The sequence below is a fragment of the Haliotis rufescens genome, unplaced genomic scaffold (genome assembly GCF_023055435.1).
Source record: "Haliotis rufescens isolate VD_foot unplaced genomic scaffold, xgHalRufe1.0.p SCAF_8, whole genome shotgun sequence".
Taxonomy (NCBI): Eukaryota; Metazoa; Mollusca; class Gastropoda; order Lepetellida; family Haliotidae; genus Haliotis; species Haliotis rufescens.
In genome coordinates this window covers 39,751,653-39,776,167 of record NW_025964372.1, presented here as the reverse complement: position 1 = coordinate 39,776,167, position 24,515 = coordinate 39,751,653, and the positions used below count along the sequence as shown (strand labels likewise).

At 40.0% G+C, this 24,515-nt stretch overlaps 1 protein-coding gene across 1 annotated transcript; it reads left to right on the top strand.

Moving 5' to 3' along the window:
• The first annotated feature begins 132 nt into the window (after positions 1–132).
• Positions 133–23,188, top strand: LOC124121124 (mucin-2-like). Its single transcript, XM_048389812.1, has 14 exons — positions 133–209; positions 3,411–3,533; positions 5,494–5,616; positions 8,928–9,056; positions 10,407–10,529; positions 12,913–13,038; positions 13,621–14,812; positions 15,637–15,801; positions 17,977–17,993; positions 18,673–18,795; positions 20,363–20,485; positions 22,091–22,213; positions 22,406–22,748; positions 22,998–23,188. The coding sequence occupies exons 1-14, from the start codon at positions 146–148 to the stop codon at positions 23,179–23,181; spliced, it is 2,958 nt and encodes a 985-aa protein (XP_048245769.1). The 5' UTR covers positions 133–145; the 3' UTR covers positions 23,182–23,188.
• The last annotated feature ends 1,327 nt before the right edge of the window (positions 23,189–24,515 follow it).

The following is a 24,515-nucleotide window of genomic DNA, read 5'->3' as shown; positions in this document are numbered from 1 at the left end:
CTTGAACTGAACTAACTTGGAACATGCTCCTAATGTCCACATGGCATGCATGTCCGTTCTTTCATATTTATATGAGACCAGGACACAGCCTATTATCTTGAGAAAGAAATCCATGACACTGAATGACCTACATACACTTGAAGACATGTCCGTGTTATGTGGAGGCATGAAGGTGGTGCTTGTTTTGCTGGGTTTGGGACTTTCAACAGGTATGTGTTCTCGATATCATCTATATCTATTTATTTTCATTCCTTTCAATTGTTGACAGGCATTGGGAGAAGTCTGATAGCACCACACCAGGACGAGTACCATGACAGTTAATCAAATTTCTAGGGGTGTCGCGATTCACATTTGTCTCGCTGCATCACGAACTTACACCTGACCACACGATACAAAACACCCACCCACTTATCAATTCATACATTAGATTTCGAAAAGAATGTTTAATTCTAAAAATAAGCACCATGCAACAGGGAACATAAGAAAAAGTCCGTGATAAAAATTGCGGTTATTTAGGAGATAAACCTACTGTGTTTTGAAATTTGATGCAGACCAACTGTAGAGTAGATACCTATTATTGAGACCCTGTGTGTAATAGAGGAAATATAGAATCTATATCGCCCTATGGATTCTGTTGCGGTAGATAATCGAGACTGGTTATTCTCTGGCTTTGACGTTTTCTATTTTCTATTTCTTAATGTACAGAGTAAAGCCATTCGTAGTGGACCTTGTAGGGGTGTCCCGATACACCCGCCTCATGGAACATACATGTATTGAGGTACACTACGACTTCAAATTGCGATACTGAAACTGCGCCATTTTTTCGCTATATTCTTCATGTTCCACACGGACCGACTGCCAAGAGGTCGCTGATATTGTTGTAGATATTTTCTCACTGCTAGCAGTGCTTATCAGACTTGACCTAATTACCAATGTGTGTCACATCGCTATTTACATCCGTGGATAATCTACCCCTCTGTTGATATTAGATTATATTTTTATAACTGTACAGGATGATGCATTTCATGTTACAAATTCTTATATTTGTTCACTGTTAGGATAGGCGTAGTAAGTATTCTACCATGACATTGACGAATGCTTGATTCTCAATGGTTAAAAAGAGGTTTCCTATTTGCTACGGAAACCCCTTTCAAATATATTAAGCCTTTTTTTTAAAAAAAACGTGTGTTTAATCAACCATTTCAACGATTAGACACTGGGGTCCGAGTGGTCTAACATACTTAAACCATGTCCAACATTTATGGCACCTAAAATGATTTTAAAAAACATTGTTTTGTTAAAGGCATTTTGAAAGATATTCAGGAACTCCATGCTCAACTGTAAGAACACTGTGTGAGTCGGTCCTGCATGAAGCACGTGAAACGTGTTCCCCGAGACTTTCGCACGTGCACCTCGCACTTTGCCGATTTGGGTTATGAAATGCATGTCCCGGGGCAAGTATACCATTCATTTTGGACCAACTCGAGCACATTTATCAAACAACTAAATATTACTTGCCCATGTTGATGAGCAAATATAGCCCTGATTAAGATAATAGTAATTTCTTTTCTATCTGTTCGTTTCGTTGAACGAAAAGCTACAAAATTACAAGTACTGTACAAATACTAGAATGCATAGAGTAACATACTGTATAAAAATTGCATGAAACACATTTCGCAGTTCATAAAGGGATGAGCAATTGGTACTGATGTGAGTAAATATTTAGTTGTTAATTTCATACCCTTTCTCCCGTGTCGCCGTGGCAGAAGACTACATTCGTTAGTCTTCAGTGCGGACCTCGCGAGTTCGAATCCCGCTGGCGACAAACGTTTTTAGTAAAATTGTTCTATCATCAAGACAAATGATAGGGAAAAAAAGAAGTTCCGGCATTGCCAAGTGGTGTTTAGCTAACAATTCAGTTAGTTTGACCACGGTCATAGACAACGGAACCATGATTTAAAAGGGGGGTTATGGTCGACTTGCTTGGTGGGGATTCTCGATTAGTTTTTAGCCGCTGTTGGGCTTCACACATTGCACCATGTGGGGAATCGAGAGCTCTAATGATGTAACTGAGGTGGACAATCGCCTTATGTAAAGAAGCAATGGCTTTCCGAAGACTACATGACGTGCCGCCAGACCCATGAATATTCCGGGGTAGAATTGGTCTTCAGCAACCCATGCTTGCTGTAAAAGGTGACTATGCTTGTCGTAAAAGGCGACTAACGGGATAGGATGGTCAGGATCGCTGACTTGGTTGATGCATGTCATCGATCCCAATTGCATGGATCGATGCTCATGATATTAATCACTGGATTGTCTGGTCCAGACTCGATTATTTACGGACCGCCGTCATATAGCTGGAATATTGCTGAGTTCGGCGTTAAACAACAAACCAACCAACCAACCAACCAACGTGACAGCACGAGTAGCCTGTGTAAGGTTGTATGTCCGGGATGTAATGTGTCAGCGCCATGAAACCAGGAATCATAGCAAATTTGTAAATAACTTGACGGATTAGTTGTACTTATCTGGTATTTGGATGTTAACTTGTGTTCACAAAATAGTGTCTAATATATTCCCCAGATCTGCCTTACGGAATACAGATCTTGCTTCAAATGAATGAATTTTAGTACCAAAAGCTTATACATTCAGTAAAGCATTACATGGAATTGTTTTGAAGCCAATTTTGATTGAAATGATTGCAGTGAACAAATGATACTGATATTATGGACAAACATTTGACATTTTTTGAAGATTTGTCATTTTGGCGGCCATCTTGGATTATTTTCGCCACCAGTGGGCGCTGCATATCAGATTTGAATTATATGCAACATTATTATTTAAATTAATTTTGCATGAAGTACTAAAATTGACAAAATAATTATGATAAAATGAATATAGATTGACATCATAAGAGATTTTAACCATTTTGGCGTCCATCTTGGGTTTTCTACCACAAGGTGGCGTCGCCCAACTAAAATGCTCCCGTCCAATTCTAAAATACTGTCCTGGCTTCTAAAATATGGTGCAACATTGTAATATTGTGGTAAGACATAATTTGAAGTATATAATTACACGGCCCTCTAATATTCTGTGAAATCGGCTTGCGCCGGAGGCATAAAAGGTGTTATCCGTAAATCAATAGAGTAAAGATTGTCCACACAGCGTCAGCACTATTGCAATGCTGACACCAAGACTGGGCTCTACACATATTACCTATATAGGGGAAATTCAACCTTCAACCATCAGTGATGTCGTATTTCACTGGTCTGTGGCAGATACATTGGTTGATACATCATGAATGATTCAAACTGCTTTCATTTGTGCATTCTATAATCTGTGAACAATGTTTACAGTTTAATGGCATTGACCATGACGGACCTTATATGACCTATAAGTGTGTCTGTCAGGCACTACCGAGGATAGGGACGCCTGTCAAGACCACGACCCTATCTGCAGCGTCACGGTGGGCATCTGCAGCAACCCAATCGGACCCACTTTGTGTGCAAAGACATGTCATGCCTGCCCAACAGGTTGGTGCATCGCTTTTAACATTAATTCTTACGAAACAGGTTCGTATGTTTCCTGTCCCTCAACAGCCTATACCGCCATTGTGTGTGTATATGAAACGTCAGCGCCACAGAAACCCGTCTCAGCTATCCAGGAAAGCAGATTGTTATTGGCGTAAAGGGCAAAAGAGCGGTGAGAATTATATGAATGGATCACTTAAAATCAGTGATGACACCAGGTGTTCGCAAAAAGGATGTCCTGCCTACCACCACTCACACAATTTGACATTCTACCTTTGTATGTATGAGATACGACGTCTCTATGTATGAAGCATTACCTTTGTATGTATGAGGTACGACGTCTCTATGTATGAAGCATTACCTTTGTGTGTATCAGATGCGACGTCTCTATGCATGAAGCATTACCTTTGTGTGTATGAGATACGACGTCTCTATGTATAAAGCATTACCTTTGTATGTATAAAACACGAGGTCTCTATGTATGAAGCATTACCATTGTATGTATAACACACGACGTCTCCATGTATGAAGCATTACCTTTGTATGTATAACACACGACGTCTATATGTATGAAGCATTACCTTTTTATGTATGATATACGACGTCTCTATGTATGAAGCATTACCTTTGTATGTATAACACACGACGTCTCAATGTGTAAAGCATTACCTTTGTGTGTATAACACACGACGTCTCCATGTATGAAGCATTACCTTTGTATGTATAACACACGACGTCTATATGTATGAAGCATTACCTTTGTATGTATAACACATGACGTCTATATGTATGAAGCATTACCTTTGTATGTATAACACACGACGTCTCTATGTATGAACATTACCTTTGAATGTATAACACACGACGTCTCCATGTATGAAGCATTACCTTTGTATGTATAAAACACGACGTCTATATGTATGAATCATTACCTTTGTATGTATAACACACGACGTCTCCATGTATGAAGCATTACCTCTGTATGTATAACAAACGACGTCTCTATGTATGAAGCACTACCTTTGTATGTATAAAACACGACGTCTCTATGTATGAAGCATTACCTTTGTATGTATAAAACACGACGTCTATATGTATGAAGCATTACCTTTGTATGTATAACACACGACGTCTCCATGTATGAAGCATTACCTTTGTATTTATAACACACGACGTCTATATGTATGAAGCATTACCTTTGTATGTATAACACACGACGTCTATATGTATGAAGCATTACCTTTGTATTTATAACACACGACGTCTATATGTATGAAGCATTACCTTTGTATGTATAAACCACGACGTCTCTATGTATGAAGCATTACCTTTGTATGTATAACACACGACGTCTATATGTATGAAGCATTACCTTTGTATGTATAAAACACGACGTCTATATGTATGATGTATGACCTTTGTATTTATAACACACGACGTCTCCATGTATGAAGCATTACCTTTGTATGTATAACACACGACGTCTCTATGTATAAAGCATTACCTTTGTATGTATAACACACGACGTCTCTATGTATGAAGCATTACCTTTGTATGTATAAAACACGACGTCTATATGTATGAAGCATTACCTTTGTATGTGTAACACACGACGTCTCCATGTATGAAGCATTACCTTTGTATGTATAAAACACGACGTCTATATGTATGAAGCATTACCTTTGTATGTATAACACACGACGTCTCTATGTATGAAGCATTACCTTTGTATGTATAAAACACGACGTCTATATGTATGAAGCATTACCTTTGTATGTATAACACACGACGTCTATATGTATGAAGCATTACCTTTGTATTTATAACACACGACGTCTATATGTATGAAGCATTACCTTTGTATGTATAACACACGACGTCTATATGTATGAAGCATTACCTTTGTATGTATAACACACGACGTCTATATGTATGATGTATGACCTATACCTATGTCTGTCAGGTACTATTAAGCCAGTTGACCCCTGTCAAGACCACGACCCCGTCTGCAGCACCATGGTGGGCATCTGCAGCAACCCAATCGGAACCACGTTGTGTGCAAAGACATGTCATGCCTGCCCAACAGGTTGGTGCATTGCTTGGAACATTAATTCTAGTAAACAGTTTCGTATGTTTATTGTCACGTTAGTCTATATGACCTCTGTAAATGAAGGACATATGAAGTCTATATGTAAAACATATTACTTCTACATGCTGGACATTTTACCTATATATGAAGGACACCTCTAAATGTAGGACATATAACCTATCTATGAAGGACATATTACCTCTAAATGTAGGACATATAGCCTATTTATGAAGGACATATTACCTCTAAATGTAGGACATATAACCTATATATGAAGGACATATTACCTCTAAATGTAGGACATATTATCTCTTTATGAAGGACATATTACCTCTAAATGTAGGACATATAATCTATATATTAAGGACATATTACCTCTAAATGTAGGACATATAACCTATTCATGAAGGACATATTACCTCTAAATGGAGGACATATAGCCTATTTATAAAGGACATATTACCTCTTAATGTAGGACATATAACCTATGTATGAAAGACATATTACCTCTAAATGTAGGACACATTACATATTAATGTAGGACATATTACATCTAAATGTAGGACATATAATCTATTTATAAAGGACATATTACCTCTAAATGTAGGACATATATAACCTATTTAGGAAGGACATATTACCTCTAAATGTAGGACATATTACATATTAATGTAGGACATATTACATCTAAATGTAGGACATATAATCTATTTATAAAGGACATATTATCTGTAAATGTAGGACATATAACCTATTTATGAAAGACATATTACCTCTAAATGTAGGACACATTACATATTAATGTAGGACATATTACATCTAAATGTAGGACATATAATCTATTTATAAAGGACATATTACCTCTAAATGTAGGACATATATAACCTATTTAGGAAGGACATATTACCTCTAAATGTAGGACATATTACATATTAATGTAGGACATATTACATCTAAATGTAGGACATATAATCTATTTATAAAGGACATATTACCTCTAAATGTAGGACATATAACCTATGTATGAAAGACATATTACCTCTAAATGTAGGACACATTACATATTAATGTAGGACATATTACATCTAAATGTAGGACATATAATCTATTTATAAAGGACATATTACCTCTAAATGTAGGACATATATAACCTATTTAGGAAGGACATATTACCTCTAAATGTAGGACATATTACATATTAATGTAGGACATATTACATCTAAATGTAGGACATATAATCTATTTATAAAGGACATATTATCTGTAAATGTAGGACATATAACCTATCTATGAAGGATATATTACCTCTAAATGGAGGACATATAGCCTATTTATGAAGGACATATTACATCTAAATGTAGGACATATAACCTATTTATGAAGGACATATTACCTCTAAATGTAGGACATATTATCTCTTTATGAAGGACATATTACCTCTAAATGTAGGACATATAACCTATTTATGAAAGACATATTACCTCTAAATGTAGGACACATTACATATTAATGTAGGACATATTACATCTAAATGTAGGACATATAATCTATTTATAAAGGACATATTACCTCTAAATGTAGGACATATATAACCTATTTAGGAAGGACATATTACCTCTAAATGTAGGACACATTACATATTAATGTAGGACATATTACATCTAAATGTAGGACATATAATCTATTTATAAAGGACATATTATCTGTAAATGTAGGACATATAACCTATCTATGAAGGATATATTACCTCTAAATGGAGGACATATAGCCTATTTATGAAGGACATATTACATCTAAATGTAGGACATATAACCTATTTATGAAGGACATATTACCTCTAAATGTAGGACATATTATCTCTTTATGAAGGACATATTACCTCTAAATGTAGGACATATAACCTATTTATGAAAGACATATTACCTCTAAATGTAGGACACATTACATATTAATGTAGGACATATTACATCTAAATGTAGGACATATAATCTATTTATAAAGGACATATTACCTCTAAATGTAGGACATATATAACCTATTTAGGAAGGACATATTACCTCTAAATGTAGGACATATTACATATTAATGTAGGACATATTACATCTAAATGTAGGACATATAATCTATTTATAAAGGACATATTATCTGTAAATGTAGGACATATAACCTATCTATGAAGGATATATTACCTCTAAATGGAGGACATATAGCCTATTTATGAAGGACATATTACATCTAAATGTAGGACATATAACCTATTTATGAAGGACATATTACCTCTACATGTAGGACATATTATCTCTATATAAAGGACACTTTACCTCTAAATGAAGGACAGATTACCTCTAAATGTAGGACATATAACCTATTTATAAAGGACATATTACCTCTAAATGTAGGACACATTATTTCTTTATGAAGGACATATTACCTCTAAATGTAAGACATATAACCTATTTATGAAGGACATATTACCTCTAAATATAGGACATATTACCTCTTAATGTAGGGGGGGGGGGGGGGGTCACGGGTGGCCCAGTCGTCTAAGGCGCCGCGATTCGCTGTGCAGAGTTGCGTCCCTTTGGCAACGCCAGAAACCTATGATTGTTGCTTCGAATCCCGGTTCGCCCCGATTATGTTTCTAGGTTTGTCAGCACCATACCCGTGCTCGTGGGTAAACGTCGTGAGACCTGCATCACTTCGGGCTTTCCTCCCACATTAAGCTGACACGCCGTGATATAACTGCAATACTGTTAAAAGCGGCGTTAAACCCAACTCACTCACTCACTCACTCTAAAAGTAGGACATATTATTTCTTTATGAAGGACATATTACCTCTAAATGTAGGACATATAACCTATTTATGAAGGACATATTACCTCTAAATGTATGGCATATTATTTCTTTATGAAGGACATATTACCTCTAAATGTAGGGCATATTAATTCTTTATGAAGGACATATTACCTCTAAATGTAAGACATATAATCTATTTATGAAGGACATATTACCTCTAAATGTAGGACACATTACCTCCAGATGTTGGATACTTAACCTCTATATGAAGGACATTTTACCTCTCAATGTAGGACATATTACCTCTATATGATGCACCTATTACATCTCTATGTTGGATATATTACCTCTCTCTCTCTCTCTCACACACACACACACACACACACACACACACACACACACACACACACACACACACACACACACACACACACACACACACACACACACACACACACACACACACACACACACACACACACTACCTCTGTTTGCATGTTATGTTCAAACAGTGTCAGCAATTACCAAGCCGGTTGTCACCTGCAAAGACCACGATCCAGTTTGTAGCACCATGGCGGATATCTGCAGCAACCCAATTGGACCGGCACTATGTGCAAAGACGTGTCGTTCCTGTCAACCAGGTTGGTGCATCTTTCGTAACAGACAACGGTGCAGTCAGTTTGGTTTTTATCCGCTTTTAGCAATATTTCAGCTATAACACGAAGGTGGACACCAAGAATTGTCTTGTTTTGGATTACAAAGGTTACTAAAGACCCGTACAAAGAGGGGAGGTGAAATGGGGTTGAACGTTGCGTTCAAGATAATTGCAGTTATATAGTGACGTGCATGTGTGTGTGTGTGTGCGTGCGACTTTATAGTGCTAGCCCACTGAGGTATCATATCGCGGTTTATCATGAATATCCCACACAGTATACTGACATCGAGCCGACCAGTCTTTGTTTTAGCCCCTTAATTCTGAGCGCCAGGCAGGGTAACAACAAGTACAATCTTTGAACGTCTTTTTGGTATGACGCTGCCTGGATCAAACGCTCCGCCCTCCGGGCAGACGCTCTACCACTTTAACACGGAGACGGTCCCCGTACAACGAGAGATACATTTCAGTCTCGAGGAAATTCCGGCTCAAAGATTATCCATAATCCTTAATACAATGAAGGAAGGGTTTTTTCGATATTCAAGAAAAGTATTAGGATCAAATGGAAGTAATGCCATGTGGATTCTTAAAATAATAAAAGACTTGCTTGATTTTTGCAAACTCAGAAAAGAACCAAGTTGAATTATGTCAAACCTTAAGGAAGAATTTCATTCCTTGATCATTGAGTATTTGTCAGAAAACTTGATGACCATACGAACAGTCAACTTCCCTTCAGGTCAAACAATCTTCCAGCAGCTCCAGCTTTTGGTGCCACAATTTCACAACTTTTAAGTTGCAATGGAGCAATGTACCATGATCTCAAAGAGCGTCTAGAACGCTTGCTCAGAAGTTGTTTGACCAAAAACCCTCCACAAGATCGTATGACAAGGGGGATGACATTAACTTTCGAAGTTTGTGGTCGACATGTGGAGGACATTTCCAAATATCAGTGACGAAAACAATGTCTGATGCAATTCCCTATATTGACAAGAACCATATGTCCCCGTGTTTGTTTCAGGTGAACAATGGACTTGTCTCTGCTATTGTTTGTGACGGTGCCACTGGTGAGACAGGATACGCTCACCTTGTTGTGAACACCTGGTATCATCACTATTCGATAGTGATTCATAAACACGTGTTTATGATGGTCGGAATCCTACAATGAACTCTGCGTTGAGTGGAAATACGATTGCGGGAATGTTTTCTTTCGCTTTTATTTGCTTATACAGACATAAAGAACCACATACTCAAACTGTTTATATCTGTTCATTCTATATGATACAAACCTTATGGCATTTACCATGACATACCTTACATGACCTATAATTGTGTCTGTCAGCTACTACCGTGGCGGTGGACACCTGTCAAGACCACGACCCTGTCTGCAGCACCATGGTGGGCATCTGCAGCAACCCAATCGGACCCACGTTGTGTGCAAAGACATGTCATGCCTGCCCAACAGGTTGGTGCATTGCTTGAAACATTAATTCTTGCGTATATTCCCTGTCATGTTACAGCCCACATGACCTTTGTATGTATATGTAAAAACTTCAACGCCAGAGAATAACCAGAAAAGGCAAAATCGTGGCAAAACATCTATGAGTGGATCACTGAAAATCAGTGTCAGCAAGAAGAGTGAGTATGACCTGCTCAACCTGTAGCACCCACATCTCAGACAATTTGACATTCGACCTGTTTATGTGTGACATACGACGTCCATATGTATGACGTGTTCTCTATGTGTACGAATGTCTATTATGTCTTAACCTGTGCATGTATTACATTATGTCATATAAGACACACAAACTAATGTACGACATACGATTCTACGCAGAGGTCACGTTCATATGTACGACGTTTTACTCTATATGCATCCACCAGCGTTTAGAAATAACTGATAAACAATAAAAACCGACAAAACCAATTTCCATAATCACAAGAAATCATACAATTCTGACTATATCATAAGAATATGTATATGAATCACTATCAGTTAGCGCCAGTCATAAACACATGCAAAGGCAAGTTAATTGTTTACCTGAACAAGTTATTTGTTCACGGGAACATTTGGCACAAGTTAATATATAAAAAAATGAATCGGACATCATTTATTGTAACTGATGCATCAAATAGGAATGTCCTCTACATGTCTACCATAAAACTCTTTGAAAGTGTTATTGGGGGCTTGAATGTCATCATCCTGATGAAACAACGTTTGAGCAAGAGTCGTATGACGTTCTTTGTCGGTTCTTTTCTGTTATTACGAAATATTCAAGCAAATTCTTTGAGATTTTGAGAATCCACGAGGTATTAATTCCATTTGTGTCAAATACTTCTGTGAATATTTGATTTGGATGATGATTAGTCTCTGAGACACTTTGTGGACCTGGAAATATATTTCTTTGTATGACATTTGTATGGAGCTCTAGATCCAGTACAAAAGAGTTATGTACATGCCTTCAGATTTTGAGTCAAGTCTAAAGTTGATAGTGCTGATGCATGGTTTGGGCATATTTCTTCCTCAACATATAAGGCGGCAATATTTGATTTGTCACTTAAAACTAGTTCTTTGATCAAACAATATTCACAGTAATGCTTACATATAATGGTTTTATTCGTTATGAAGGGCAACTAGAGTTTGGATGACAGCTGACTGGCACAAGATGGGTTTATCCAATTCAGTGTCCTCTTTTCCAGTTTGTGCATTCTACACATACATCACTAACGGACCTAGCCCACTCTGAAAGATATTCATCGGGGTTTTCTTCTCTTTGGGGCCATTTTTGGCATGTGCTGAGACAGCATTCATAATGATCTTAAAGTTGTGATCCCAATTAGTAGTTGGCTGCTCATGATATGTTGGTCCATATTGGAATAACTGACAAAGGTTGTTATTTTCAACAATAGTCAGGTCACCTATGATTATATAACAAACAGGTTGGTAACAGTATGATGATCCACGTTCTGTGAATATAAATTGTTAATGCAAGAGAATAGCCCGTTCATGTAATTGAAAAACTTAGATTTAATTGTGTTCATATAAGAAACTGAAACTGTTGGTGGTTCCTGGAATTGACATTTAGGAAAATGGTGTTTTTTGTGTGAGAATGTTACTAAATTAAAGGCATCATATCCCCTGTTTGCAAATTTCCATTTCAACATGTAGCATTTTTCTGATTTAGTTTAGTCTGTTTCCGGTTTGGCCAAACGTTTCAAAGCAATACCAGGAACTGTATGCACGAGTCGATACTGTGGGTCCATACCGTTCGTAGACACTTGCATCAGCAAACGTCGTTTGATTTCTTTCAACGATACAGATTCTAGTCTTGTTCTTGCCTTGTGCAATCACAATGGTTCCTGAAGGAGAGGCAGAAAATCTTCCAAATGAATGTTATCATATTGCCTCCTTCCTTTCTTGTGACGTGACTGTGTCTTTAGGAAGCTGGAAACAGATACATTGGCAGTTGGTTAGTTAGAGAGACTGCCAGTTTCAAATATTTTGTCATTACTTGGATACTTATGATATTGTGGAAATGAATATGGTATTGTGGAAATGCTTATGGTATTGTGGAAATGCTTATGATATTGTGGAAATGCTTATGATATTTTCTGAATCGTACATCAGACTCTGCTCTTCTTATGATTAGGGAAAAGGCTTTGTTACTTTTTTTCACACACTCTACCCTCGGGCCCTGAGTGTGACAAACCGACTCCTTCAACACCGGACCACTCCACCGACCCACAAAGAATAGTGAGTTAATCCTGACTGATCGTCAACTTACCAAATGTCAATCTGTTCAGATAACTGATATTTAGATGACCTACTGAGACAATTCTTTACACAGCCCATGTATCGCTTCCCCCCTGCACTGATTTCCTAAAAGAAGATGCATGTGACACCCTCCCAGACATCTGCAGTGACATTCTCGCCAGCGCCACGTGTCCTAGCTATTGTGGCCTTTGTCAGAAAGGTCAGTCTAAAGGAACTTCAATATAAAGTTGAACCTCATTAATACAGACATCTTGCTATCGTGGCAGTATTCTTGTAGAAACTGACAGATCTTTGCAGGTCTGCTTGAAACCTATTCTGTACAGTCGGGGCTCGTGTCAACTATACATAATTATGAATTGAATATTGATGTTATCGTGATTATTACTATTACTTCTTACCATTAGTGGGGCCGTCGGGTAGCCTAGTGGTAAAAGCGTTCGCTCATCACGCCAAAGACCCGGGTTCGATTCCCGACATGGGTACAATGTGTGAAGCCCATTTCTGGTGTCCCCCGCCGTGATATTGCTGGAATATTGCTAAAAAGCGGCGTAAAACCATACTCACTCACTCACTCTTACCATTAGTATCATGTATTTTCAGTTGATCTGCCATATGTTCAAACGGCCATTTTGTATGATAGGTTAAATAATGCATGATATAGCAGTTGGTTTATTTATATAGTATCTACAAGACCATTAACCTTATGTGTTTTTGACATCAATAACTTCTACAGCCGTTGTAAATGTCTATGAGACTGTCCATGCTTCTACTTTATATTCAGCACCTGGATCGCCACAATCTACTACTGTTACCACCAAAACTCCCATCAGACCATCTTCCACGACCACCACAACCCCTACAACACAATCAACAACTACCACCACAACATCCACAGCAGCACCTACCACTACCACAACCACTACAACACCATCAACCACTACCACCACAGCGCCATTTACCACCACCATCACAGTCCCCACAGCACCACCTTCCACTACCACTACAACCCCTACAACACAATCTACCACTACAACCCCTACACCATCTGCCACTACCATCACAACTCCTACGACGCCATCTGCCGCTACCACAACCCCCACAGCGCCATCTATCACTACCATCACAACCCCTCAAGCGCCATCTACCACTTCCATGACAACCCCTCCAGCGCCATCTGCCACTACCATCACAACCCCTCCAGCGCCATCTGCCACTACCATCACAACCCATCCAGCGCCATCTGCCACTACCATCACAACCCCTCAAGCGCCATCTACCACTACCATCACAACCCCTCCAGCGCCATCTGCCACTACCATCACAACCCCTCCAGCGCCATCTGCCACTACCATCACAACCCCTCCAGCGCCATCTGCCACTACCATCTCAACCCCCCCAGCGCCATCTGCCACTACCATCACAACCCCTCCAGCGCCATCTGCCACTACAATCACAACCCCTCCAGCGCCATCTACCACTACAATCACAGCCCCCACAGCGCCATCTACAACCGCCTTTGCTTCCCCCACTCCCGCAACGATTGATACTGCATCTGGAAGTACAAGGACCACGAAACCTGAAACATCAGCAACTATTCTATCTACTCCACCTTCACATGTAGCCGTCAGCACAACATCTACAACTACCTCAACTGCCACTACAACTACATACCAAGCTCCATCTACTGACACCGGCACAACTACCACCCATCCAAGGGGTTCCTCAAAAGGTCTCAGGACTTCACATGCAGTTCACTCCTCTGCAAGTGTTCCTACTGGAATCCCCACTAGCAAGTCCACCACAGGGAAAGCGATAGAGCGATTATGTTTTCAGTGTGGGAATGCAGACACGGCAACCTACTGCACAATTTCGGAAACTATCATGCCAAACTCCTACCCTTGTACACAAGATAAGGGTTTCTGTATGACCGACGTTTATCAACACACTGATACTACCACGAAGTTCATCAGAAGGTGAGAAAATAATTTTTATATCCTGATGTGATTTAGGATGGAACTAAACAATATGCAGCAATTTGTATAACGAAACTGACACAGTATATATTTTTTTCCATTTTTAAAGGAACCGTGTGTGTTGTGTCAACTGACGATGCCATTAGTTTGGGTATTACTTATGTTAAGCCCTATTTACCGTGAAACCATAAATCCACATGGTGTATTTGTATTGGCATTAAGGGAAGGTATTTGTATTAAGGTATCAGTATTGATATAAATACCTTTGTATATACACTGATCGAAATATACAAGTAAACATCTACCACGTCAGATCAAGATTCTCATATATTAACAACCGCCCGCATGAAACTCTAATATTGGAAACTGAGTGGTTGAACAATTTTAAAGGTGCGGTGAAATTGGGTTTAACGTCGCGTCCAAGATTATTGCACTTGTATAGCGACGTGCATGCACGTGTGTGCGTGTGTGAGTGTGGCTGCTTGTACTAGTCCGGACTCATGCCAATTTATAGTGCTAGCTCACTGAGATACCATGCCGCAGTTTAACATGACAATACCCCACTCAGACAGTATACTGACTCCGAGCCGACCAGTCCTTGTTTAAGCCCCTTAATGCCGAGCGCCAGACAGGGTTACAACAAGTACCATCTTTTAACGTCTTTTGGTATGACGCGGCCGGGGATCGAACCCCGGACCTTCCGCTCTCCGGGCGGACGCTCTACCATAAAACCACGGAAGCGGCGAACAATTTTAAAGACAACAACAACAACAACCAAAAAACATTTGCAAATACGCTTGTGTGACTCAGTTTGTTCTATGTAGGTGTGTCAACGAAACTACGTGCAATAGACAATGGTACGAACAGACCTCTGGCAACAGCGAGTGTGTGGACGGTGACCCCACTACAGTGTCCTCCGACATCACCTGCAGTTACTGCTGCACCACCGACAACTGCAACAGCCTCGTTGTACCAGACAGACACACCCTGTACAAACCAAAACCTTGATGTTTATGTATGAGAAATTATCTCTTGCCATTAAAAATGTGCCCCGGGTAACCTACATTCCTTGTCTTCAAACAACAGTATCCCTGACAGACAAACCCTATACAACCCAAAACGTTCAAGTCGATGCACCAGGGAAGTTATCCTTTGCCAATAAAGATGTGTCAGGATTTATTGTTATTATGATTATTTTTTACAGATTAAGATAAATGAAAAATGCAGCAAAGAGGGTTTGGGTGATCCTGACACAGTCAGGCTGGTTAGGCTCATCATCAGCTCAGAGCCTTTGCCCCCTCCACACGCAACCCAGACAGCGAATGGGACTTCTCCCAGGAAGCGCTGCCCAGTCGAACCCACAGAACTTTTCGGAGAATGTGAAGACTCCCCAACACTGCAGCCTTCTGCATTACCCAGATTGTCAAAAGGGTTGTATTCCTGGTAGCAAACCCGGGTATTCTCCGTATGTCAGTCAACAGATTGGCATGTACCAAACCTAAGGCACCGAGAACAATGGGGAGTCGGACAACTTGGTACTTGGGATGGGTCCGCCTATTTGCCATGTTTTTCCTCAATCTAGTCAATCACATTAGTGTCAAAGGGGACAGAAAATTCAATGATATAAATGATTTCATTGGATTTATCAAAAAGGACACGATCAGGTTTGTTGGCCTGGATGTGTCTGAGGCTGTAAATGGGCCTATTCCAAAAATAATGTATTTATCATTTCCCATGACGCCCTCTACATATTCCGGGTCGTACCATGGGTGGACCTCTGTGTCAAAACCACAAGCATGGCGAAGACGGCAATAAAATGATCGAGCTACACCATCATGTCGTTTAAGATACGGTGTTTGTGCCAAAGCTGGGCATCCACTGACAATATGTTGGACAGTCTAATTAAATTCATTACCTAATCTACATTTCATATTTACATTTTGATGCAAAATCACACATTGACGGTTTCGAGTGAGAAGTGATTGGTCCTGAGCAGCAAACAGAAAGCCTTCTGTTTCACTTTTCAGGCCAGCCGACTTCATCCAAGCGAAGGCTGCTTCTCTTCTCAACATACTGCACATAAACTCGATGCAGTGGTCGTTCAGAGAGCCTTCCCTTGAGAAACTGAGTCAGGGCCGATTTGTGCACTTCGCTTGGTTCACATAGCCATCAACAAAATCAACACTTACATTGAGTTTACATCCTACATCTTTGGCTCGTTTTAGAAAAACTGTGGAATGCCTTGTTTTCAGCATGAGTCTTGGCATGCTTCACAAGAGGATGATCAGACAAATAAATGTGTGCCAAAGTGCACAATACAATTCAATCATGAAGAACCTATAATCAAAAGATTACAGTGTAAGAGTGATCTGTCTTTTGAAGAGGATAGTCTTAAGGGTTGACTGGAAACTGCTGGCATACTTGGATTTCCTGACATCCACTGGAAGCTCGTTCCATACGACCCGTGAAGATCCGGGGTAGAATAGGTCTTCAGTACCCATGCTTGCCGTAACCGGCGACTATGCTTGTCGTAAAAGTCATAACTGGACGGGAGTACTCACTGGGGCGGAGTCATCGCTGGGCTGGAGTACTCACTGGGCTGGAGTACTCACTGGGTCGGAGCCATCACTGGGCTGGAGTACTCACTGGGTCGGAGCCATCACTGGGCTGGAGTACTAACTGGGTCGGAGTCATCACTGGGCCGGAGTACTCACTGGGTCGGAGCCATCACTGGGCTGGAGTACTCACTGGGTCGGAGCCATCACTGGGCTGGAGTACTAACTGGGTCGGAGCCATCACTGGGCCGGAGTACTCACTGGGTCGGAGCCATCACTGGGCTGGAGTACTCACTGGGTCGGAGTCATCACAGAGCTGGAGTACTCTCTGGTCCGGAGTACTCACTGGTCAGACTTATCACTTGGCCGGAGTCATCGCTGGGCCAGAGTACTTACTGGGTGAGGGGTGTCTGGGCCGTCAAGACGTGTGTTGGTCTTTTCGTTGTGACTGTTTTTATAGCCAAGATAGCATTATGTTGTCCTACTTATATATCCTAGGTAGGGCAAACCTGTTATCTTGAATATAAAAACATAGTGAAATGGCCACCACACACTTCTAGACATGTCAGTGTTACGTGAATACATGGGGGTTGCGCTTGTTGTGTTGAGCCTGGGACTTTCAACAGGTATGTGTTGTAGCACAATCTGCATTTAATTGTTTGTTTATCTTTGAATTGATGACAGGTATGTAGAATTCACCGGTGTATCGAAGCATTGCGAATTTAGACCTCACGGTATCTCACAAGATACAGCAATACAAGTATCAAATCATGTTTGGCTTCTGTGTCGATTTTATTTATTGTTTGTTTATTTATTTGTTTAACGCCGCAATCAGCAATATTCCAGTATATAACGGCAGTCTCTGAACCACCGAGTCCTGTGGAGTCAATCCACTGAGTGACATCATGAGCATCTATCCACGCAATTTGAATACGATGACATGCATCAACCAAGTCAGCGAGCCTCACCACCTGATCGCGTTAGTCGCCTCTTTAGACAAGCATGGGAAGCTGAGATCAATTCTAATCCGGATGTTGCGAGTTACGTAGCATTTAAGATGTATTCAAATCAAACCGCCAATTAGGAACTCGGTCTAACATCACCTTACCCGTCACATTTGACAAGGATGAAAATAAGAGAATTGAAATATTGCCGACGCTATCGTTTTACCAAAACAATCGATAAATGAAGGATTTAATTTTTACACTTGTTTCGACAACCGACACAAGGTTTTGAGAGAAAAAAAACTTAAAACAACTGATATAAAAAAATAAGGCATCTGATCTACTGAGACATCTTTCACAGGGGTCTTACTTCCTCCCTGCATGGATTTGGTGAAAGAAGGCGGATGTCACAGTCTCCAAAACATATGTAGTGACATTCTCGCCAGCACTCTATGTCCTAACTATTGTGGTCTTTGTCATAAAGGTGAGTCTGTCTTTTGTCTGTTGTTTTACCCCGCACACAGCAATATTCCAGCTATATGTCGGCGGCGTTTAAATAAGTCTGAAACAGACAAACCAGTTATTGATATAATGAGCCTGACATCGATCTGTTCAGTGGCCAAGAGGCCCAGATGGCTGGTGGCCTATTCTATCCCCGACCTACAGGGATAAAAGGTCAGTCCAAAGGAATATCAATATATTCTCAAACATTGTTAATACTGATGTCATTCTTTCATGACATTATTCATGCGTGAACACACAATGCCATTTAGAAAGTGATCAAATGTAACAAAAGTTATATTTCACTTTCTTAATAAAATACAGATTCTAGTCCCATCCGGGATTCGAACCCACGATGTCAGAGTGAGGCACCTTGATGCCAGCACAGAAAGTCAGCGACCTCTTTTGTACATTTGGGGATTGATAATACATTTAGTTTCACTATCATTACTAGTATTATTTTAAATAGTGATTTCGTTATTTTAATTAATCTTGTTAGTATTATGTATCAATCATTTTCAATTAATCTGCTTTATTTTATTTTACAGCGATGTTGTATATTTATATATGCAATGTCTACAAATTCAATAAAATTATATTTATTCTGGAATAAAGAGACTGCATCTTTCAATGCATATTCATGAAGACATCTCAAACATTAAAGGAGTCACCAGATACTAGTACTGTGTTTGCTGAATTTGTTATGATAAAACATTGATCCCACAAATGACCAAATATTATGCTGTAAGTTTCCATTACATAATATTTTTTAAAAATCTAAGAAGCACAGTTACTATTTTTCTGTTAGTTCACAACCCCTTCCACTAAATGCATGTCAGTGGGATCAGTATCTTCTGCACCTGGAGGTACAAACACCTGCACCATCGTTAACTACTCCAGCTACAACTGCCGCTACCGCCCACAAAACAAGTACATACAAAATTCATTGTCTTCAAATGCAGTCTACTGCTTAAGAAAAGTTCACACGGACGTGACGACTACAAGCAAGTCCACCAAAGAATTGTTAAAGTGATATTGTTACGGGTATCCTCCGAGATAAACAATGTCACGAGTCGATAAAAGTCGTCAAATATTTGAGCTTAGATGACAAAAGAGTGAGATTCTATTTATCATCAAAAATCATTCTTTCTACACTATGTAAACAGTAATAACCAGTGTTCTGAGTGGAAACAATACAGCTTCTGAGTTAACCAGCTTCAGTAGCAGAGAGATAAGTGATGGCATTTGATTGTGCAGCCATAGTAACGGATTACGTCACGATGGTCTGCAAAGCATTGTGATGCAATTTCATTGCAGCATATCTCATGTAGAAGCCACTTTGGGATGATAAATTGTCATACCAATACCCTCCGAGGACCTTTGCGTGTGTATGTATGCGTGCGCGCGTGTATGTATGACTTATGACATATTTTTGTATTGACACATTAGCTCTGTATTTAAAACATATTACCTTTCTTTGTTCGACATATTACCTCTCCATATATGACACATGACCTCTGCCTGTATGATATATGACGTTTATATGACAGCGGCTACGAAGCCGGTTGACACCTGCATAGACCACGACAAGATCTGTAGTACCATGTCGGATGTCTGCAGTAACCCACTCGGACCGGCTCTATGTGGGAAGACATGTCATACTTGTGTAACGGGTTGGTATCCTTCAGTTAACTTGCCATATTTATGAATGATAGTTACACGATGAAACTTTTGATTCAGTTATGCAAAGTCCCTGAAACCATAAGCCATATCTACACTGCTTCCATTAAATATATGCCTATAAGATCCGTAACCTCTGCAGCTGGAGTCTCTGAAGACCATGTAACAGGTACCTTAAAAATCATTGCTTTCAAATGCAGTTTAATGTTTTAGAAAGGATCGTACTGACTTAGACCCTACAAGCAAGTCCGCCAAAAGGAAAGTGTTCGAGCGATATTGTTACGGGTGCGGTAATGACATTGTGAATACGAGAACAATTTGCACTGTGGCGGATAAAGAGAATCTGTATCAAGACGAGTATTCTATTCATATCAACGAATATTGATATATTTCAGTTTCGAAGACACAAGGGTGACATTATATATATCTTCTGTTACGCGTCGATTACCAAATTGAAACAATATGTTAATCCAAAAATCGGTACGCAAAAGAAGCTAGTGTGAAACCAACAAACAAACAACAAGTGGTATACAATCAACAAACAAATGTATTCCCAAAATCCACAATCAATGCAAATTACTGCACAGCATTTACAATGGCAGTAAACAATAGAGTGGTAGTACAATATTCAATGACAATAAATAATATGATGGCACTGGACAGTATCAAATACAAAGATACAGTGGTGATAGCAAACGTCAGTGATAATAGTAAATATTCACCAAGTGATCAAGCTTCTCCGATTAGTTAGGCAGGGAATCAGGGATGATGAGTGATCCTCACATGAAAGCTAGTTCTAAAGCTATGGAATTCGCGAGAGCTTTGTAAACACTCTATTGTCCTCTTATATACAATCTACCGAGGCCTCACCAGTCCATCGGTACCAGAACATTAAAGAGATTTCCATAACATACTATCACCGTCCGCCGTATATCGAACCGTAAGTTAACACACCACACTGGCATCTAAATATAGTAACTTCCTGACGACTAATCACTGTCCAAACACAATGCAATGAACGTCTACCGTACCTCACCAGAAACAATGTAACACAGTTACAATCTCTGTCAAACAATAAAGTACACTGTCATATAACAGTTTCAAAAATCATTCTTCCAACTTTTTCAGTTTGGAAACAGTAATAACCAGAACGTTGAGTGTGAATAGTAATTTGAGCTACCCAGCTTCACTGGCAGAGAGATGAGGGATGTCATTTGATTGTGACCTCTGTATGTATGACATATTTTCACTGTATGTATGTTACCTGTCTTTGTTTGACATATAACCCTTCTACATATGACACATGACCTCTGTATGTATGACATATTGTCACTGTATGTATGTTACCTGTCTTTGTTTGACATATTACCCCTCTACATATGAAACATAACCTCTGTATGTATGACATATTGTCACTGTATGTATGTTACCTGTCTTTGTTTGACATATTACCCCTCTACATATGAAACATAACCTCTGTATGTGTGTCATATTGTCACGGTGCGTATGTTACCTGTCTTTGTTTGACATATTACCCCTCTACATACTCGTATGACACATGACCTCTGTCTGTATGATGTATGACGTTTATATGACAGCGGTTACCAAGCCGGTTGACACCTGCATAGACCACGACCCGATCTGTAGCACCATGTCGGATGTCTGCAGCAACCCACTCGGACCGGCTCTGTGTGGGAAGACATGTCATTCTTGTGTAACTGGTTGGTATCCTTCAGTTGGTTTGCCTTTTGTATAATTGCCAGTTACATGAAAAAACTGTTCATTCTTTTATGTAGTGTCCACGAGACCGTTATCTACAAGCACTTCCATTAAATATCTGACTGTGAGATCACTTACTGCAACAACCGCTTCCATAAAATAAATACGTATGTGATCAGTTAACAATTCTACAGCTGGAAGTACCATGACCACGGCACCTGCAACATCGTCAACTACATCTACTCCATCTACAACCGCCGCTGTCACCAAAGTGTCTGCAACAACCTCAACTGCCACAACAACTACATCTGCTCCATCTACAACTGCCGCTGTCACCACAGCGCCTACAACAACATCTCCATCCACAGCGAAAGCAATACAGCGATCGTGTTACAAGTGCGGGGATGCCAACACGGGAACAGATTGCACCATTATGGAAACTATCGTGCCCAAAGCCTCCCCTTGTCCATCAGACGCGGGTTTCTGTATGACCGACCTCTTTCAACACACAGATGGTTCAACGAAGTACATCAGAAGGTGAGAATTTAAGATTGTATTCTGAACAGGTTTTGCACAGGAATTGGTGTTCAGAAATTGATACCGAATGTTGTTTAAGGTTGGAAAAAAAGGGTGTTGTGAAATTGCACTAATTTCCGTTTAAGCACAATCAATCCACATTATACTGTTAAGTTTCCCAGTATGTAATGCGGACTTATACAAACAACAAAGACATCCAATATTTACCTTGTCTTTCTCAACAATGTGATTGCGTTTTGTTATGTGTAGGTGTGTCGACGAAGGAGCATGTAAAAAGCAATGGTACGAACAGACCTCTGACAACAGCGAGTGTGTCGACGTCGACCCCACTACACTGACATCAGACATCACCTGCAGGTACTGCTGCACCGCCGACAACTGCAACAGCGGCAATATGCCGGTCAGAAACACCCTGTACAAACCCAAACATTGATCTTTGTTTTCTAGAAATTATATCTCTTTCCAAATAAACATATCTGTACAAATATAAGTTATTAATGTCTCCAAACAGCATTCCTCCCTGACAGACAGACACCCCCTGTGCAACCCAAAACGATGATGTTATGAACGAGAGAAGTTATTTCTTGCTGATATAAATATTATCTAGATAAACCCTTATCAATGTCTCCAAACAGCATTACTCCCTGACAGACAGACACCCCCTGTGCAACTCAAAACGATGATGTTATGAACGAGAATATTTCCTGCCGATATAAATATTATCTGGATAAACCCTTATCATTGTCTTCAAACAACAGTACCCCTGACAGACTCTCGCCGTGTCATAAGTCTATCCTTGTGACGGTCTAGTGACCGCAATGCTCCCTCGCTTTATTTCCGACACGCTCGGCGGTCGTCGTTGTTCTTAGTTAGAGAATTAGTGAATTCGTGACCCGACTATTTCATTCTCTTGTGATTTACTGGCACACTCGGGGGCACGCGTGGCCCAGTCGTCTAAGGCGCCGCGATTCGCTGTGCAGGGTTGCGTCCCTTGGAAACGCCAGAAACCTATGTTTGTGGGTTCGAATCCCGGTTCGCGCCGATTATGTTTCTAGGTTTGTCAGCACCATACCCGTGCTCGTCGATGTGGTAAACGTCTGAGACCTGCATCACTTCGGGCTTTCCTCCCACATTAAGCTGACACGCCGCGATATAACTGGAATACTGTTAAAAGCGGCGTTCAACCAAACTCACTCACTCACTCAACCTGTTAAAGGCTCTAGAATCGTTTATGATAAATTAATATCAAGGAAATGCTAAAATTCCAGGGAGCTAGACAATCACGGAAAGGTTGGTTATCCACGGATCACTTGAAACCTGAGTATTGGAAACCCAAGTTACTAAACAAATGCGGTGAACTTTGTGTGTCAAAACAAATTCTTCACAATTACCCCTCGGACAGTCACAGGGTTACGATCACAATACACAGTCACCTTGAAACTTCTGTTTTAGGTTGTTTACTGGATGGCAAGATGTGAGAAGCCATATGCAGAATTCCCCAAAATTCTGGAGCTATTGTCAGTGTTGGGAATTGACACAGGTCACAGTTGTGCGAGAGATAAGAAAGCCCGGGAGTTTAGTGTAAACATTAAAGAAGCACTGATGACTGACATTATCAAAGAGTTGAAATCAGCTGAGTTTTTCTCCCTACTATGTGATGGCACAACAGACTGCAGTACAACTGAACGCGAGATAATGTACATAAGTTGCGTGCATAATGGATCACCAAAACAGTTTTTATTTGTGTGTCAAGTGTAACTAAAGCTG

What these genes read in the sequence shown, in the direction of transcription:
- LOC124121124 (XM_048389812.1), top strand. Translation starts at nt 146, where the DNA reads ATGTCCGTGTTATGTGGAGGCATGAAGGTGGTGCTTGTTTTGCTGGGT. An exon ending in ATGTCATGCCTGCCCAACAG is followed by an intron (nt 3,534 to 5,493) that starts GTTGGTGCATCG and finishes TATGTCTGTCAG; the next exon opens with GTACTATTAAGCCAGTTGAC. An exon ending in TTGTGGTCTTTGTCATAAAG is followed by an intron (nt 18,796 to 20,362) that starts GTGAGTCTGTCT and finishes TTTATATGACAG; the next exon opens with CGGCTACGAAGCCGGTTGAC.